At 36.6% G+C, this 20,656-nt stretch overlaps 1 protein-coding gene across 2 annotated transcripts in view; it reads right to left on the bottom strand.

The window, feature by feature from the left end:
• The window catches only part of LOC121382775 (whirlin-like), a 46,502-nt gene extending 26,066 nt beyond the window's left edge, over positions 1–20,436 (bottom strand). For both annotated transcript variants that reach the window (XM_041512367.1, XM_041512368.1), the window contains exons 1-5: positions 20,153–20,436; positions 12,083–12,977; positions 9,940–10,155; positions 3,467–3,592; positions 244–449 (exon numbers count right to left, since the gene is read on the bottom strand). In XM_041512367.1, coding sequence (XP_041368301.1) covers positions 244–449; positions 3,467–3,592; positions 9,940–10,155; positions 12,083–12,901 — 1,367 coding nt within the window. In that variant the 5' untranslated portion in view covers positions 12,902–12,977; positions 20,153–20,436. The remainder of the gene's footprint in view (positions 1–243; positions 450–3,466; positions 3,593–9,939; positions 10,156–12,082; positions 12,978–20,152) is intronic.
• Positions 20,437–20,656: the final 220 nt, after the last annotated feature.

Here is a 20,656-nt window from a genome sequence, read left to right as displayed (position 1 = left end):
GTCCAGTTTTGAGGTGTTTCACTGCACTACTGGTAGTTAATATATTATTGCTATACACACTATAATATTAAATGTTTGAAGACATGATTAAAAGTTTTGTAAGAAATTTCGCCCAAAACCATTTATTCACCGAGCTTGATTTTCAACAAAGATTTTTAAATTCTATGTTTTTGTTCTCAAACCTTTAGCTTTCACTAAAATACTTAAACATCTCCATGTTTTTTTTCCTACTTAAACATTTACCTTCCACTAATTGATCTGTTTTGATGAGACAGTTCGTCAGAGAACAGCCATTTTGTTCTGTCAATGGTTGTCTTGGCAAACGGCAGTTTCCCCACGTCCTTCACCGTGATGACCATGTGCTTGGTGACCTTGAGAATGCGGACAGCGTCCATGTGGGTGATGTCCAGGAAACTGTGCTTGTTCACATGTAGAATCTGGTCTCCTACCTGATAACAATTAACAATTACAGGAATTCAGGACAGAGGTTAAAGTCTGGGCTATGTGTAATAGAAAGATTTTATCATGAGCAACCATTAACAATAGAATGATTTTATCATGAGTAACCATTAACAATAGAATGATTTTATCATGAGCAACCATTAACAATAGAAAGATTTTATCGTGAGCAACCATTCACAATATAAAGATTTTATAGTGAGCAACCATTCACAATAGAAAGATTTTATCATGAGTAACCATTAACAATAGAACGATTTTATCATGAGTAACCATTAACAATAGAATGATTTTATCATGAGCAACCATTAACAATAGAATGATTTTATCATGAGCAACCATTCACAGTAGAAAGATTTTATCATGAGTAACCATTAACAGTAGAAAGATTTTATCATGAGTAACCATTAACAATAGAATGATTTTATCATGAGCAACCATTCACAATAGAAAGATTTTATCATGAGTAACCATTAACAATAGAAAGATTTTATCATGAGCAACCATTAACAATAGAAAGATTTTATCAAGAGCAACCATTAACAATAGAATGATTTTATCAAGAGCAACCATTAACAATCTGACTGGTTCCTGGACGTAGCCCAGTGGTAAAGCATTCGCTTGAAGCACGGTCGGTCTGGGATCAATCCATGTCGGTGGGCTCATTGGGCTATTTTTCATTCCAGCCAGTGCACAACAACAGGTACATCAAAGGCAGTGGTATGTGCTATCCTGTCTGTGGGATGGTGTATATAAAAGATCCCTTGCTACTAATGGAAAAATGTAGTGTGTTTTCTCTCTAAGACATCAGCTAATGGATGTCAAAGATTTGGTAATTCTTACACATAGTCTTCTGAGGAAACCTGCTACATTTCTGCATTAGGAGCAAGGGATCTTTTTATATGCACTTTCCCCATAGACCGGACAGCACACACAATAGCCTTTGATATACCAGTCGTGGGACACTGGTTGAATGTCATGGGTCCACCCTGGGGGTTTGATCCTATGATCAAAGTGCCTCAGGTGAGTACTGTATTAACTGAGCTAGATCCCATCATTTGTATGATTGTAGAGATAATTATGCCTATGCTGGCATGACAATACAATTTAACATTTATGTTTACAAATTATTTGTAGAACTTTTGGAGAGACTTTTTGAGCTCAGTGTTTGAAATTTCATTTCAATTTACATCCATTAAGATTCAAACACATTCTCCTGGACTCACACATCATCACTCCGGACTGGCTGTCCAGGACAAAGATTAAATCCTGGACTATGTTTTGTACAAAGGTTTTATTATGAGCAACCATTAACAATTTGACTGGTTCTCACACATTTGTTTAACGTTATATGTAAAAACCTGGGGCCTAATTCACAAAGGTCTCTTAGGCTCTGCTAGACAACAAAGCATCCTCTTTGCAAGTTTTTTAGCATTGCACTGCGAGATCGCAAAGTTGCGAGAGTTTAGTGAATTAGGCCCCTGGCTAGTAAGGTAAGCATTTTATAACCATAGAACTCTCACGTAAATTCAATATTGGGCTGGATATTAATGTGAGCTATATATATACTCTTCAAAAAAATTAGGGGAACTCTAATAAGAATTTACAATTGCCAAAATTGTAAAGTATATTAGCTGTGGGGAATGGTTATATGATAATAGTGAATTAATTGGGCAAACATTACAACTGGTAGTTCAGTATTACAGTAGGTTTTATGACCACCAAAGATCTTGAAGGACGATTGGTGTCAGAAGTGAAATTTGAAAGTTGAAGTTTTTTTTATCAGTAAATTGCAAATTCAAACAATAAAAATGACTAAAAACGAAACAATAACAACTGTATGATCATCAGAATGAAACAGATTGACAGAAATAATGTTATACAGTGATTAATGGACCTTCCTGGAAATTGTCAAAATCAAGAATGACACCCCATGCACGTGTATGGGGCAACTGCGTGATGCATGTACAAACTATGGAATATGTTTTGGTGTGTTAATAAACAGACCTGAACGTTCGTTACTAGGATGTCTGTGGTCAAAACGTATGTTCGATCTAATAGTTGATATTAACATGAATATTTCAGGTTCCCCATCTTTTTTTAAGAGTATATATACTTGCACAAAAAAGTTCCTGTACACCAAATGATTTCATATAGAATATAATTGACTTGAAATCAGGTTATACAAATTTCAGTAACTGAGCGTGTAATCACTCCCGTCGATATTCCAGTGGTGTCCTGTCAATTGCACGAACTATTCATACTTTGTGATCACACGTTGCATTACTAGCATTCTTGGTCACGTACTCCTGTTTGACGTCATTTTTCTTATCATTGGACTTTAAAACTATTGCATGGATTCTCATCACTCAGAAAAATATTTTTGTTGGTATCTGATTGTTGTCAGTGTGATGCCACGCCTCCCAGAAAATGGACTCCTTCTAACGATGGGTATAATTGAGGTTAGAACAGCACAAACGCTGTTGCTAGTAATTCTGGTATTCATTGGTGTTCATCAGAACACTATGCAATATCTGTGGAGATGTTCTCAACAGTTTAAGGGTACTAGGAATCTTCCATGTTTAGGGAGTCGACACGTGACGCCACGTCAGCAAATCGTCAGTATTAACCGGGTGCACATATGGAATTATTTGGAAATGATACGTTTAACATCCTAATGCATCTCTGAGTTAAAGCCAATCAGTGGAAGAACTGAACGCAACCAATTAGGTGATAACTAAGTATGACCATGACCGTACATCAGTATGTTGTTCTGTTACATCGTCACCGACGGTGCAACAAACATTGTGTAAACAGTACTTCAGGTTCAGAAGGCAGGAGAGGATCACCGTACTTTTAACAGATCAATAGTACATCTATGTAAATCACAATATTTTTAAATTTTAAAAATATAAGTCCTACTGAAATTTTAATGATGCACAGGAACTTTTTTCTGTGAGTATATATATAAAACAACTCTTTAAACCAACAGGAGAGAACTACTTACCTTAAGGCCAGCATTCTCGGCCACTGAGAATGGATCTACTCCAGAGATGTAGATGCCGAGACCAAACTCTCTCCCCCCTCGAACCATCAGTCCCAGACACTCCCCCTTCTCCACCACCACATTTACCTGGGAAATAAACACATGTAGAGGGAATATTATAATTACAGGTTGTGTATCTATGCACAATTAAGGCATACAATTTCAATGATAGTAAATAAACTCATACAAAATGGATATTTTAAAAACCAGGGCATGGTTGTTCAAACGTTAGTTAGCTTAACCAGTGGTTAAAAGGACATACCCTAGTTTTTAAACACTAAGGCATATTTTTTACTATTAGAGCCTTTTTTGATAACTAAAATCATACTTTACTTAGATTTTATGGTTTAGATTATCAATTTTTGTACATTCTAAGTGTTTTTGGTGATCCTGGTGTTTTTAATATCACAAAATGCATTTCTCATATTTTTAAAAACGCATGTGCGTCTGAGAAGTAACAGTAATGGAATCAAGTTTTAGTCTATTTTTAGAGGGTATTTCACCATTTCAAAGTCACAGACTCATGTTTCACTGAATTGTAACTTTATCCAAATATGTTACAGGTTTGTAGATTAACTAAACTTAGTGTTAATTTTTACAGGTTGAAACTAGGGTATGTCCCTTTAAGAAAAAAAAATCAAAACAATAGCTTGAATCAATACAGTTAATAAATAAAGACATGATGTTAAAAACTTGATTTAGAACAACCAAAGGTATTCATACACAATGAAATAGAGTTTACTTTTGTATTTGTGCAAAACTAATTAAAAGGAAGATATTAAACTAACCCCGGGTTAATTTAACTGTGCTTTGATCAACTGGGCCATCCCCTGTCATGCACAGAACTCTTTGGCGAAGTCAGATGTTGTGCCCATGACAGGCATGCTTGAACAGTTCTCTGATGGAAGCATGCCAGAAATTACCCACACCCACGACTGGGCCCTGTGCTTTAACAATGTGATGGTCATTCATCCTTCCTGTGTAAGTACTCTATATTGTCTACCATTGTTGTTGTTATTATAGTTAATTAACATTTAGTCAAAAGAATGAATAAATGTTTAATGACACCCCAGGACAAAAATACACATCAGCTATTGGGAAGGAAGGAAGGAATGCTTTATTTAACAACGCACTCAACACATTTTATTTATGGTTATATGGCATCAGACATATGGTTAAGGACCACACAAATATTGAGAGGAAACCTGCTGTTGCCACTTCATGGGCTACTCTTTTCGATTAGCAGCAAGTAATCTTTTATGTGCACCATCCCACAGACAGGGTAGTACATACCACAGCCTTTGATACACCAGTGCTACGGTAACTGCTAAAGACAAATTATGACTGAATTAATTAAGACAGAGAGATCCAGACAATAATTATCAAACACATGATATATGTATTATGTATAATGTTCTATGTCAGTAATAGATATTGTTGTCAGTACTGGCGTTTTACAATAACATTTTATTACTACTGGTAGTCATTAATGAGTTTCTGAGTTGTGAAAGGAAATAAATGAAAGCACAGCATGAGAGTTCTGTACTTCATTCACTGTCTGTCAATAATCTCTGCATGCTGTTGACAGGGAGTTTTGAGTTTAGTATTGACTTGGGACGACAAACACTGACAAACACTCGTTCCGCAGGTGGTGTGAAATCAATATGTTAACATGCCGTGCTGACTTAATACATTGGTCATATAGGCCTTCGACGGGATTAGTCATACATCTCTTTACAGGAGTAGTCACACATCCCTTTACAGGATTAGTCATACATCTCTTTACAGGATTAGTCATATATCCTTTTACAAGATTAGTCATACATCTCTTTACATGATTAGCCATACATCTCTTTACAGGAGTAGTCACACATCTCTTTACAGGAGTAGTCACACATCCCTTTACAGGATTAGTCATACATCTCTTTATAGGATTAGTCATACATCTCTTTACAGGAGTAGTCATGCATGCCTTGTAGGTAGGATTAATCATATATCCCATTACATGATTAGTCATGCATCCCTTTACAGGATTAGTCATACATCCCTTTACAGGATTAGTCATACATCCCGTTACAGGATTAGTCATACATCCCCCTTTCTAGGATTAGTCATACATCCCTTTACAGGATTAGTCATACATCTCTTTACATGATTAGTCATACATCTCTTTACATGATTAGTCATACATCCCTTTACAGGATTAGTCATACATCCCTTTACAGGATTAGTCATACATCTCTTTACATGATTAGTCATACATCACTTTACCGGATTAATCATACATCACTTTACAGGATTAGTCATACATCTCTTTACATGATTAGTCATACATCCCTTTCCAGGATTAATAATACATCCTTTTACAGGATTAGTCATACATCTCTTTACATGATTAGTCATACATATCTTTAAATGATTAGTCATACATCACTTTACAGGATTAGTCATACATGTCTTGTACAGGATTAGTCATACATGTCTTGTACAGGATTAGTCATACATTTCTTTACTGGATTAGTCATACATCTTTTTAAACGATTAGTCATACAGATCTTTACAGCGTTAGTCATGCATACCTGGTACATGATTAGTTTTACATGCTTTTTCATGATTAGTAATGTATTCCTTGTACAGGATTAATCATGCATGCTTTGCACAGGATTAGTCATACATGTGCCTTTTATGGGATTAGTTATATATGTCTATTGCAGGATTAGCCATGCATGCCTTGTACAGAAGAATCCTACTGTACAGTAGCAGTACCAGCAGTCAGATAAACCATGTACAGAAGTATCCTACTGTACTAGACAACCCTACTGTACCGAATGAACACACCAGCCATGAATACATGGCTTGTACAGGGAAATCCTAAAGTACAGGATTAACACATTATTAACATGTCTTATACAGGAGAATTCTTAATGTATGGAACTTATCAAAGTAAATACTTATACATAATTATTAAGAATACCTCAAAAGAAAATTAGTCTAATACTAACAGAAAGAAAAAAAGAAAGAAATGTTTTATTTAATGATACACTCAACATATTTTATTTACGGTTATATGGCGTCAGGCATATGGTTAAGGACCACACAGATTTTGAGAGGAAACCCGCTTTTGCCACTACATGGGCTACTCTTTCCGATTAGCAGCAAGGGATCTTTTATTTGCGCTTCCCACAGGCAGGATAGCACAAACCATTGCCTTTGTTGAACAGTTATTGATCACTGGTCGGTGCAAGTGGTTTACACCTACCCATTGAGCCTTGCGGAGCACTCACTCAAGGTTTGGAGTCGGTATCTGGATTAAAAATCCCATGCCTTGACTGGGATCCGAACCCAGTACCTACCAGCCTGTAGACCGATGGCCTACCACGATGCCATCGAGGCCGGTCCTCTAATACTAACAGAGTTATAGAGATTTTATTAAGCCTATTATAAAGCACTCACTGAGCAGATGTTTTCCCCAACAAGCATGAAACAGATACTTTATAAAACAGATACTTTATAAAACAGATACTTTATATAATGATTATTTCATAAATTTATACATGTGCAATCAGTGCCAGATTTATAAGGGGGCAAAGGGGGCAATTGCCCTGGGACCCCCTGCCAGAGGGGCCCCCCTAGACTAAGGACTTTCTTTATTTAAAAAATTTAATACTTCTAAAATTAGTTCATTTTTTATTTGTCATGTAATTTAATTTCTATGTTGAGGACCTATGGCACTTTGCACCATGTCACTGTGCACTTTGCATGTCAGCATCAACACTCTTGACAAAGTAGACCTTTAGAAAATCCCATTACTGAAGAGGTTAATAATTATATAATACCAGATGTAACCCATGCAATACTTGTCGATGTTTAGATGGAATGTGGGTACCTTACATGGGGCTTTCCAAAAACAAATTGCCACTGGGTACATAAGCAGCCCACATTAGCCGATGCTAAATACATGGCCAGTGTATATATGGCCAGTGTATATATAGCCACTTTAGTGTTAAATAACAAATATGGTGACCTCTAATAGTCATTATTTCTTATCAACTTATTTTCATGCTTATATCCAATTAAAGTTCAAGCATGCTGTCCTGGGCACACACCTCAGCTATCTGGGCTGTCAATCCAGGACAGTGGGTTAGTGGTTAGTGATTAGAGAGAGCGAAAAATGTGTATTGGCCTTACACCTACCCATTGAGTCGTCAAAACTCTGGGTGGGAACTGGTACCGGGTTCCGAACCCTGTACCTACCAGCCTTATGCCCAATGGCTTAACCATGAGACCACCAAGTCAGGTGACCTCTAATAAGGTTGTATTTATGGAATTCATCGGAGTACGCAATATTGAGCACTATATTTGTAGGCCTTGGGCAGTCAACTGGACCCGAGTGCAATAAGATCCTTATGAAATGTGGCATTGGGTAAGTACAAAGAAGACAGGGGCCATTTCACAAAACATCGTAAGTTTACGTCTCCAACTAGTAGTTATACCAGCCATACATTTACACGTTTGGCATCTATTTCACGAAGAAATTTACATCACTAATGGAGTAATTTAAAGACAAAAGAAAATGACATATGTGTACTTTTAACTATATTTGTTGCACTATAATAGTAATAAAAATTGTGGTTTAGTTGTAGATTTACATTTACGTGCAAAACAAATCTTACGATGTTTTGTGAAATTGGGCCCTGATCTATGACAATATAAATCAAAAGAGATGTGGTCAGAACAACAGGGAACTGTTAAAATGGACTTGCGTATTACATTATAGATACATTTCTGAATAATACTGGATATGGAAATATGTGTCACAAATGCAAATTGCATTTCACAAACTTCATACAAATTGGACAACTAATTATGTAGATTTCCAAAAGCTGCAATAAACAGATTACAGGAATTATAATTACTGCACATATTTAACACACACTTTCAGGTGGAACCATCTAGATTTTTCTCAAGACTCGTTATGATGCAAAATTAATGAGAAAATAATTAAGTTTCCTTGTGATGAATTATTAAAATCAAATTAGACGCAAACTCATGCTGGTGAAAGTCAACAGATTGAGATGTGTTCACATCTACTGCTATTGATTTGCTAGCTGTTGTCTATTTGTCTACCAGACTGTGTGTTCTGTGTATAGAAACATGTGTTACCACAAAAACCTTGTCCACACTATTATAATATTTAGATATACTGGTAACTGCTAAAAGCACATGCTACAGGAAACCAATACTAGGGTATAAGTTGGTTTAAACAATATTTTATTCTGCAAGCAAATAGAGCGCTTTGGGATTGGCCTAAAAGGTATAATTTGTTTTTGACCATTTAAATAGGAGACTTACTTGAGAACTATCAATGCTTGTAGGATATCAACAAGGTTTTACTGTTCATCATAAAAGCTGGGGGAAATGTCTGCACAACAGTAACAAAAAATAATGGGTGTAGATTTTCTGTCAATTATTTTTATATTTTTAATGCTAGAATGTTGTCTTTCAAACATTAATAAAATAACATGTATAAGGATTAATTAAAAATTGTTTATCTACCTCAGTAATATAATTCTTTTCTCTCCATTTTAAAAACTAATTTATTCAAATAATAATATAGTGAAACCTGTCTAAACCAGACCCTGAATAAAAACGGAAACCTGTCAAAACCAGCCAAGTTTCATGGTCCCGAATTTTCTAAATTTTAAAATGTGATTCTTTAAACACCGGATCCTGTTTAAATTGGATACATATTAGGTCCCTATGTTTAGACAGGTTTCACTGTGATTACACTTCATAACTACATTCTGTAAGTGTTTTCTGTGCAGCACAGGAATGGAACATAAAAAATGGATGGATACTGTACTGCTAATGTGGAAGCATAGTTACTGACAAGTAGGGCCTCCAAAGAGTCCAAAATATTGGACTCGAGTACTTGAGGGTCAAACTCGACCCGGACCCGACACTTACACTAGATGATGATGAGACTAAGGAATAAAACTAAATAGCTTTATGCATCTTAATTCCAGCGCTGAACATGGCTGCCAAATCATGTTATTGGATTGCATTTAAAAACAGGTTGATATGTTCAGTGTTGTGAAGGACAGACAGACAGTTTAAAAAAAGAAACTAGCGCATGATCATATAATTATTGTGTAACTTTTACCGTTGATTATCTACTGCTGAAATTATTGTCCTACATTGTCCATTGCATTATAGTTGATCATTGTAATACACTTAGTATGGGTACTCAAGTCCTGTGAACGGACTCGAGTCTTGCTAGACTCGACCCGTGCCAGACTCGACCCGTGCCTGAGTACTTGAGTACTCGTGGGAGTCCTACTGATAAGCATACAATCAATTTTTTATTATTATTGCATCAGTTTCTGCATTCCTTGCCCATGCTGCACCAGAAATAATGTACGTGGAAAAATCACCTTTCTTTCATCACTTCCCTTTAGAAGTGTGCTCCCACTCCTGCTGCGGTTTTCCAGCAAGTCCTCCGCTGACCCCAACAGCTCAAGCTCTGGGGGTGGGGTCACAGGACGGCCTTTTGGATCCACCCACCGGTACGCCTGGTGCACAATGTGGGTTCCGGGAATGCGACCCACTCGCGAGACACACAGCTCCAGTCGTTTTGCCGCTTTTACAATCTGAATGGAAAAAAAAGGGAAAGGAATATTTTGCTCAACTACAAGTATAGTTATTAGGTGTCTATAGATAAACATATGGTTATTTTGCAGAGGCCTAGCTTCCATATACACAGGTACACAGCTGTGCACCACCTGAGATTACAAATTTTTTGTTTATTAAAATATATGATGTAAATGCGTGTATGCTTTATGCCAATAGTGTTTTATTCCATCGCTGAAAAAAGTCTGTGTACCACCCGAAAATCCCAAGCTAGGCCTCTGTTTTGGCTCTTTCCGATAGGCAGGACAGTACATGCCACAGCATCTGATGTACCAGTCATTGGGCACTGGTTGAGATGGGAGAAAACCTATCGAAGGCAAATCTTAAACATGTACATGTACATGTTCCCCAAGTAAAGCACTGCACTGGAAGGAAATGTGTTATTTAATGATGCACTCAACACATTTTATTTACGGTTGTATTGCGTCAGCACTGCACTGGATTTTGATACTTGCAGCAATTTTTATAAACTTAAATAATGGAACTTTTTTTGTGTGCAATATTCATTTCAAAATATTTGATGTTTTTGTTACTTTGTCATTTGTAGGTTTATTTTTGTTTAATGACACCACTTGAGCACATTGACTGATTAACCATTGGTAACATCTGACAATTCCAACACACACTTCAGAGTTAACCAGGTACATTTTTCCTTCAGTGACAAGGGATCTTGAATCTTCCATTTATGCACGTTCTCACAGACAAGATAACACATAGCAAGGCCTTTGATATACCAGACATTGGGCACAACTTGGGACAGAAAACCCCCAATCAGAGATTAGGTGGTCCATCAAGGTGGTTTGATTCTATGACCCAAGCAACTCAAGCGAATGCTCTACCAACTCAGATCTCCTCCACATTGCTTGTAAGGGTCCAAACTGAGGGTTTTTTTGTTTTTTTAAATTTTACTTGATTTTTATGATTACATCCAAGCATGCCGTACTTGGCACATATCTCAGGTGTCTAGACTGTCTGTTCAAGACAGGTGTCAGTGGTTAGTGTTTAGTTATTACTCAGAGAGAAGTAAGTCTAGCATTGTTACATCTCTTCAACGATCTGTTTAAACTCACTCTCTGATACAAACCCAGAACCTATCTGTCTTAAAGTGATGGCTTAACCATTAGGCTACAAACGTCACAACCCTTTTTTTTTCAAATTCTTTATTATCCCCCCAAAATAGGTCATGTCAGGGTTGGGGAGGCATGAATATTCTTCCTCTATAGGTCTCACCAAGTTGACTTTATAGTTAGTAACAACATTAATTCACTATTGTTGCAAAATAAATATACTGACCAACAAAAGAAATGCAACTATTTTTATAATAATTTATACCAGTTTTTTTTCATCATACAATTAATTTGGTAAATAGAGTGTCCAGATTGGCCTTGACCTACAATATTCACTGGACACTTTTAACAGACACAAAAACTAACGAGATTAAAACTGAATAATTTTAAATATTTAAACTAATTTAATATTTGTGGTTTTTTTGTTGTTGAGTAAACTTCATTTATTCTATGAAGTTTGGAAAGTAGTATTTAAAGTGAAATAAATAATCACTTTTACAGGGCTTACCACTCCCATGGCTAGTGATATTCAATATTGGGCTAGTAAGTAACTACTATTGCCATGCCAGATGCCTAGTGAATTTTTGGTGTCAAATGTTGCAGTTAAGTCTATTTTGTAAATATAAATATCCTGACTATTTTTAAGCTCTATCTCCCTCTTTAGGTGACATTTCGGATTATTACTATTATTTAGTAAAATTGTTTTAACTTAAAAGTAAAGTATGGCTAGTGGATTTTTAATTGTGGCTAGTAAAGTTTTAAAATAACTGATCCCATGGCTAGTGCATTTAATTTTTTTTCTAGAAGCCCTGACTTTTACCTTGGCTGCTTCAATATGTGATATGTTTTCAAAAGAGATGTCATTGACCTCAAGAATCCGATCTCCAACCTCCAACCCTTGAGCCTTGGCATGTCCCCCATCGTCCACCGATGACACGTACACCCCCAGACCATACTCCTGACCGCCACGGATTGTGAAGCCAAACCCTCTCTCGCTGTCCTGGGGTGGGCCGATATACAGCTTCAACGTCTCGGCTTCGAAATCCAGTTCGGACAGAGCTCCCAAGCCACGATGCTGAGTCAGACTGTGTTTGGCCATGTTGAACTGTGTCTGTCCTCTGTGTCTGCTACGAGGCTTCAGTTCGCCATCTCTGTACTGACTTCTCGGTGCTGTGTCACCGCGTCTCGTCTGACGGGGAATCAGTTCATTGTGTTTTACGTGATTCCGGGAAACGTGTTCATCAAATCCTCCATGATGGCTCGATGGACGGCTTTTCTGTTTCTTGTACACAGCGACATCTGCAGAATGAGGCCGATAGAGTATGGGCCGTGGCAGAGTGTTGTAGTTCCGGTCTCCCGTAGTGAGGAGTTCGAAGGCTGGTGCATCTGTGTGTGGAATAACCTGCTTGATCAAGGGTAACAGTTGTCTCTTCACTGGAGTGTTGAGAATCTTCTTCAGGAAGTTTACGAACTCGAAGACATCTCTGTTGGTATGGTAACCGTTGAGGGCGTCGATAAACGTGCAGATCTCCTGCTCGTCCAGGTACATGCTTAGCGCATCCTGAAGTCTGCGCACATTCACGGACAGCGTCTTGTGGCGCTGGATCAGGTCGGCTGCCTGCGAGTGGGCTGCTATCATGGTGTCTGGTGATTAAAATCTCACACAGTCTGGTAGTTGTTCTCACCTTCTTGGAAACTACAGATGTTAAATTAATCTGAAAAACAAAACAATCCACACACAAATCAGTGTTATGAAATGAATGTCTACAGGCCAACACAATCCATCTATATATATATACTGATGGATAGAAATAAAGGATCACACCAAAACTAACAGGGAAGAGTAAAGTAAAGTTTGTTTTATTTAACGACGCCACTGGAGCACATTGATTTTTTATCTTATCATCGGCTATTGGACGTCAAACATATGGTCATTCTGACACTGTGTTTCAGAGGAAACCCGCTGTCGCCACATAGGCTACTCTTTTTACGACAGGCAGCAAGGTCTGTTTTATTTGCACTTCCCACAGACAGGATAGCACAAACCATAGCCTTTGTTGAACCAGTTATGGATCACTGGTCGGTGCAAGTGGTTTACACCTACCCATTGAGCCTTGCGGAGCACTCACTCAGGGTTTGGAGTCGGTATCTGGATTAAAAATCCCATGCCTCGACTGGGATCCGAACCCAGTACCTACCAGCCTGTAGACCGATGGCCTGCCACGGCGCCACCGAGGCCGGTAACAGGGAAGAGTGACAGGAACCAAAACCCTCATCCATAGTCAGTAGTTAACTGTGACGTTGGCATTTAATCTCACATCACACGTTTGAACTTTATACAGACATTAGGATGCTAATCATGATGACATTTTGTCTACAATTCTAAGTGGGGCAGGACGCAGCCTAGTGGTAAAGTGTTCGCTTAATGCACAGTTGGTTTAGGATTGACCCTGTCGGTGGGCCCATTGGGCTATTTCTCGTTCCAGCCAGTGCACCACGACTGGTATATGAAAGGCCATGGTATGTGCTATCATATCTGTGGGATGGTGCATATAAAAGACCCCTTGCTACTAATGGGAAAATGTAGCGGATTTCCACTCTAAGACTATGTCAAAATTACCAAATGTTTGACATCCAATAGCTGATGATTAATAAATCAATGTGCTCTAGTGGTGTCGTTAAACAAAACAAACGTCTTCTTCCAAGTGTTCCCTTAGTTTTTCTCTCAGTATGTAGATCAGTGAAAGTGATTAAAACAGAACTTGTGATGAAAAATACGGCTTTCATCTACATATGTTTTTATCACATACTAGTACTTTATTTATTACAGAAATAAAAAAGTTAAAGTTTTTTTTTTTTAGTTTAAACAATATTTATTGCCGTCAAAATGCTGTTTGGGATTGGCCAACAGGCAAGAGCCTATATTAAGGCCTCTCCCTACATTTATAAATACAAGTTTGATACATCAAGATGACAGAAATTGACAGAAGATTAAATAAATTCAAATTAGCTAAGATGAGAAGAATGGAAGAGAGAGAAGAAAGGAAAAATAAAAATAGATAGTTGATATGATATTATTTAGTCACAGTAGGGAAGGGAGAAGGAGGAATAATGAATGGTTAGTTATCGAAACGTTTGCTATTAATTATAAAGTCTTGAACAGATTTAAATATAACATTATTTTCGTGGGTACTAAAATTTGGGTCACCAAATAATAAAGTCTTGCAATTAAGATTGTGATATTTTGACAGGTGAGTATTACGAATTACATTATATAGTGGACAATAACATAAAAAATGTTCTGCATCTTCAATAAGATGTCCACAAGTACAAAATGGACTGTCACTTACGTGTCTTGCAAATTTATGACCATTTAGATCGCTGGTTCCCAAGCGGAGTCGACTATGTAATATCTGTTGCCTTCTATCACCATTGTAAAAGTAGCACGGTACAATTGGGTCTGATTTATTTAATTCTGATTTAAATCTATTTAACGATGAAGAATTCCTAATATCGGACGTTATATTATTCCATAATTTAACTGCGGAAGGAAAAAAGGAATTCGCGAAAAGTTTAGTTCGACAAAAGTATGTAAGGAGGCGATCTACATTACGAGTGTAATATGTTTTTTTTTGCAGAAATGGGGCGTGGTAATTGTAATGTCAAGAATGTGGGGAGCAAGTTATTAGAAAGTTTATACATCATACAGTTTTGTTTTTTTAATGACATCACTAGAGCACATTGATTTATTCATCATCAGCTGTTGTATGTCAACCACCCATATTTGTCTTTTAGCTTTAAAGGATCTTTTATATGCACTTTCCCAGAAACAGTACAGCTCATAATGCGGCCTTGGATGTACCAGTTTTGGGGCACTGGGTGAAACGGGGGGGGGGGGGGGGGGATGTGTGTTTTTTTCTTTCGTTTTTTTTTTGGGGTTTTTTTTGTGGGTTTTTTGTGTGGGTTTTTTTAAATATATTTATTGTCCCAGATATTTATATATTGATAATGTCAGGGTTGGGGCCCTGAAATCATTATCTAACAATAGATACATAAATATGAAGTGCATTCAATAAAATTACTAGTTAATTGAAACAGTCAAATTTGGAGCACAAAATTAATGACAGACTAAATATATAATAAAAAAGAAATTAAACAGATAGACAGAGAGAAAAGAAGAAATGAAAAAGCCATATTCCCAAATACATGTATAGAAAACAAACGTTATTGGCTTTTAGGTTACAAACACCCCCCCCCCCCCCCCCCACAAAAAAAAACACCACCAACAGTATGTGTCTTATATTGGAGTTATTTTTAACTATTAAGGCTAAGTTTAATTTTCTAGACATCTTTGCCAAGGTGCCCAGTTTTCATCAAACTCTTTATGTGAACAGTTTTTATAGAGTATAAGAATGTGTTCATTGATCTTGCAATCAAAGCACCTCAGATGAGCATGCTACCAACTGAGCTAGATCTCACCCCTTTCAGAAATCAATAAGTAAACACTGGGTAGTTATGCATAGTACTAAATGGATTAGTATGTTACATGTAATCAACTTCTGTTTCAAATAGCAAGAGCAATGGGTGACATGAATCATTATGAATGAAAAGACTGTTAATTGGACTTTGGATGGATGGATGGATGGATGGATGGGATGGATGGATGGGATGGATGGGATGGATGGGATGGATGGGACGGATGGGACGGATGATTGGATGGACGGATGATTGGATGGATGGACAAATGGATGGATGGATGGACAAATGGATGGATGGATGGATGGACGGACGGATGATGGATGGATGGATGGATTAGTGGAACAGTGAATAATAAATAGGTTGGATGGATGTGAATTATACATAAGTGGATGGATTGAAGGATGGATTGAAGGATGGATGGATGGAAGGATGAATAGACCTCTTTTGCATGTGTGCGCAGCGGAGCAACTCGTGGATGCTAACTGTGAACTCACGTGAGATCTCGTAAAAATAGCTCTGTCTACAAATTGGGGGGCATTGACAATGGGAGACCACACAATAGGAATGTGAATTAGCTCTATTATTAATAATTCTGTCAATAGGAACACAAAACGTCTGTAAACATCCAAGAAATACTTATTGGAAATGTTTGTGTCTTATTGCTTATCATGAAATAAAAAATATTTTGTTAATGCCCGAGAAACCATCGGTTTCAGATTCGTACACAATAAATATCGGATATGGGCTGAAATAATAATGTGTGTGCGTGCGCGCGTGTGTATGTATGTATGCAGATATTTATCATATTTAACATGATTTAAATATTTATAAATATTTTTTTTTAGCCAATTATTTAAAATTTTGTTCTGTATTTGGAAGAAAAATGAAATGATACGTATGGAATTTGAGCTACTATAAAACATTAGAATCAGGCCCATAAGAACAATATTGGGGGTGGAGGGGGGACACAATCTGTAGTGGAGGGACACAGTCTAGTGTGTGTGTGTGGGGGGGGGGGGACACAAGCCATATTTTAAACAGGATTTATATAAAGTATTAAAAGTGGGGATACAGTCCCCCGCCCTGGCCTGTCGGTTGCTACCGACCTGAGTATGGCCAGAAATGTAATTGTATTGCATATACAAATATTTATATTTGAAGCAATAATATGTAGCTTAAGAAACATGTAAGATTTATTTATAAGAGATTAAACTAATATGGCTATGATAATATGGCTACAAACTCAGGATGGTCCCTTTATTATAAACTCAAGAGGGTTTATTATGCACAGTCAAAAGGTACTTCGTTTGAACGTTGGAAGCAAACATATGAAGTATTATGCCTCGGACGACGGACAAGCCTAAATTTAAGCTGAAATAATTAAAATGGTGAAAGAAAAAGAAGAGTTATGCCAATAAAATAAATAAATAAATATTTTTCAGATCACATACTTTCAGAATTTGATAACTGTAAATTAATCAAGGTATCGTCACTACCTTTATTAACATTTAAGCAATCGTACTATGGTGACACTCCAAAATTGACGTATGCATCAGCAGTTGTCAAACAAAAACACGTCAATAGCAACTTTACTTTGAAGTTGTCCAGCGTTCAAAAAACAAAACAAACGTCATGTGCTAGTTTATTTTGATGTAAGGATATCCGATGTCGTTCACATTCAAAACGACGCTGCATCACATATCCATATGTCATTTGAATATATCGATCAATGGTTAACTGGTATATATAGTTTACAAAAATATGTTTGAGATTATATGATAAAGAGATTATTACCCTCGTGTGTTTTGGTATCGTCAATATTATAGATTAGGAATGTATTATGCTCGGCAGACTTGAAGTTGTATGTGTCTCATATAAATGATAGTGAAAAGTAAATACAAGAAAAATATAAAAATTAAAAATAAAATAAAAATGAAAAATAAAATAAAATAAAATAAAATAAAATAAAATAAAATAAATAAATAACTATATTTAAAACTACGTAAATACTAGATATTTCAAATGAAATTGTATGTGTCCAATATAAATTATAGTGAAGAATAAATAAAAGAAAGAAAAAAAAGAAAGAATAAATAAATAAATAAATAAAAATAACATAAATAAAGAATACCAGATATTTCAAATGAAGTTGTATGTGTCTGATATAAATGATAGTGAAAAGTAAATAAAAAAAAAAAAAAAAAAAAAAAAAAAAAAAAAAAAAAGAAGATTTTTTTTGTTTGTAGATAAGACATGTAGCATTGTTTAGTAGTTATATGACTGTCTTTTTTTAATGAAATGATAAGGTGAAAATATAGCTGTGATAGATTTTGTTGGAGTTTTTAGGTGGAAGGGGAGGCATATTTTTATTAAATTTTAAATACTGATACATGTGGAGAATTAAACATCACTAGGAATCCGCGTGAATATAACTATAATTTTAATTTTTAAAAGTAGCAAATACATTCCAATTAAGTTCATTTTATTGTATAAATATTTTAATTTTGCTTTGTAAAAACCCTTGACAGGCTGCTCTACAGATTTCGTCTAAGTTAATGTTTCACTGCTTTTGGTCTTAAACCATTCCAATGTAAACTTTAGTAGACCGTTTTTCACTGCCATTATACCATCTGATACGAAATATGTATGTTAGTTGCCAGAGATTCACAGCTCCTACGAAGCTACTCACGTCGCTCATGACAACTGTCTATCATTCCCCCCAAGTTGTAAATAGCCTGGATACAGACGAATTCGGCAAGGGACAATACTCTTCGCGCACATACGAAATAGGAATGCGAAAGAGGTCTAATGATGGATGGACTGACAGATGGACAGATGAGTAAATTATAAATCAGTGGGTGGATGGATGGATGGATTTTGGGAAGGTGGGTGTTTTTTTGGGGGTGGATGGGAGGATGGATGGATGGGATGGATAGATACCGGCCTCAGTGGTGTCGTGGTTAAGCCATCGGACATAAGGCTGGCAAGTACAGGGTTCTCAGCCCGGTACCGGCTCCCACCCAGAGCGAGTTTCAGCGACTCAGTGGGTAGGTGTAAGACCACTACACCCACTTTTCTCTCACTAACCACTAACAACTAACCCACTGTCCTGGATAGACAGTACCAGATAGCTGAAGTGTGTGCCCAGGACAGTGTGTTTTAACCGTACTTGGATATAAGCACAGAAATAATTAAAACAAAAATTAAAGGAAATGGATGGATGGATGGATGGATTGACGGACGGACAGACACATAGATGGACGGACGGACGGACGCTGCTGCTGAAATAGCCCATGGTGATCCTAATAAGAGTTTTGTTTTGGTTTTATTTTGTAAAAACTATAGTAAAAATATTTTAACTAAACTGAAATACCTGATATTATACCTGATTGTCCAGTTTTCTGTCATTGTTAAAATGTTCCTGACTAAGAGACTTACTTAAACTTTATTACTTCAATTTATTCACAATATATATGTATATTTTTCATATGTGTAATACTATTGGGAGGTAAAATTCCTTATGCAACTACAAACAGAACAGTCAGAAACACCTTGTAGCCTGTACACATAAGCGTATGAGACAGTGGTGGAGGGGGCAAATGGAACAAAACTGCATATTGGGGCAAAAATGATAGAGATATTTGTGAAAAATGTATTTCGATCAAAATTAATTGTAATTCATGTAAAAATGTGTAGTGATTAATTTGCAACCCTATATAGCTGTTTGGTACTAATACTAATATGCATAAATGATGTTATCCAGATTCGGGCATTTTCGTTTAAATTCGGACAAAAACAAACCTGCCCCCCCCCCCCCCACACAAAGATAGGAGCCCATACGCCTATGCCTGTACAGACATAGTGGGGGGCACACATTAAGTCAATACTTTTCTTAATGTGCAGGGCGAGTTGTTTCCGTACATTTAGCAAATTTAAAATGGTGGGACAATTTCTTATGTTGTCGTTGGAAGATTTATTTTGTTAATAATGATGCAAGTACTTCTATCGGGATTTAGTAAGGTAGGTTATCCATTTTTGGTTCGTGTCCATTTGTTGCACTATTTCGGTTGAGAAACTGGAAAAACGGGAGAAATGGTTGAAACATGGTGCCACAAGTTTTGAATACCAGCTATATATAGGGTATGAAATAATATTTGGACATAGAAAGAACCACACTTTCTACGTTCATTCGGACTAATACAAACACTGATATTTTGAATAAGAATATGTATTTAATATGTAATTTTAAGTATTTAAAAATGCTTTATTATAATTAGTCAGAATACTAAAACATTTAAACTATTCACATTTTAGTCATATTATATTCATAAGACAAAGTTATAGTTACAATTATTCAATCTATTGTGTAGGTATGTTTCATGAATGTATATAAACTTTAATTATTGCTTACCTTATCGTAAATGCAGTCTCGCCTACAGTAAACTGCGTTTGTGTAGCTATTACTCATAAACCTATAAAGGAATAAATGCTGAAGAAGAAAAAAATCGAAGTATGAAGTAATCCAAACTTTTATAAACTTGCGATCGAATGAACGACAAAAACTCGCTACCACACAGTCCAACATAACCGTGGCATTTTCTAGCGTTTTTCGCACTTTTCACTCGTTAACTACCCATACTGAAGTCGAGCATATGGCGTGCATTGAACCTACAAAAACATCAAAGTATGCCTGGTTAGTCCACCGCTTCGCGTATCTTTAATAATTCAAGTCGGCCCAGTTGGCGACTACAGAAGACCAACCAGTAAGAACTATCGATCGTGTTTTACCGCCAATGAAAGTAGGTCATCTAACCGTGCAACAGGTGCGAGCAGAAACGTTAAATACCACTAAGCGCGAAGACATCGAGAGTTACATCCCTTGTCTGTAGGACAACGTTTGTTACATTTTGATTTA

The sequence above is a fragment of the Gigantopelta aegis genome, chromosome 10 (genome assembly GCF_016097555.1).
Source record: "Gigantopelta aegis isolate Gae_Host chromosome 10, Gae_host_genome, whole genome shotgun sequence".
Taxonomy (NCBI): domain Eukaryota; kingdom Metazoa; phylum Mollusca; class Gastropoda; order Neomphalida; family Peltospiridae; genus Gigantopelta; species Gigantopelta aegis.
Note: the sequence above shows the minus strand (reverse complement) of the source record. Positions and strands in the feature narration are given on the sequence as shown.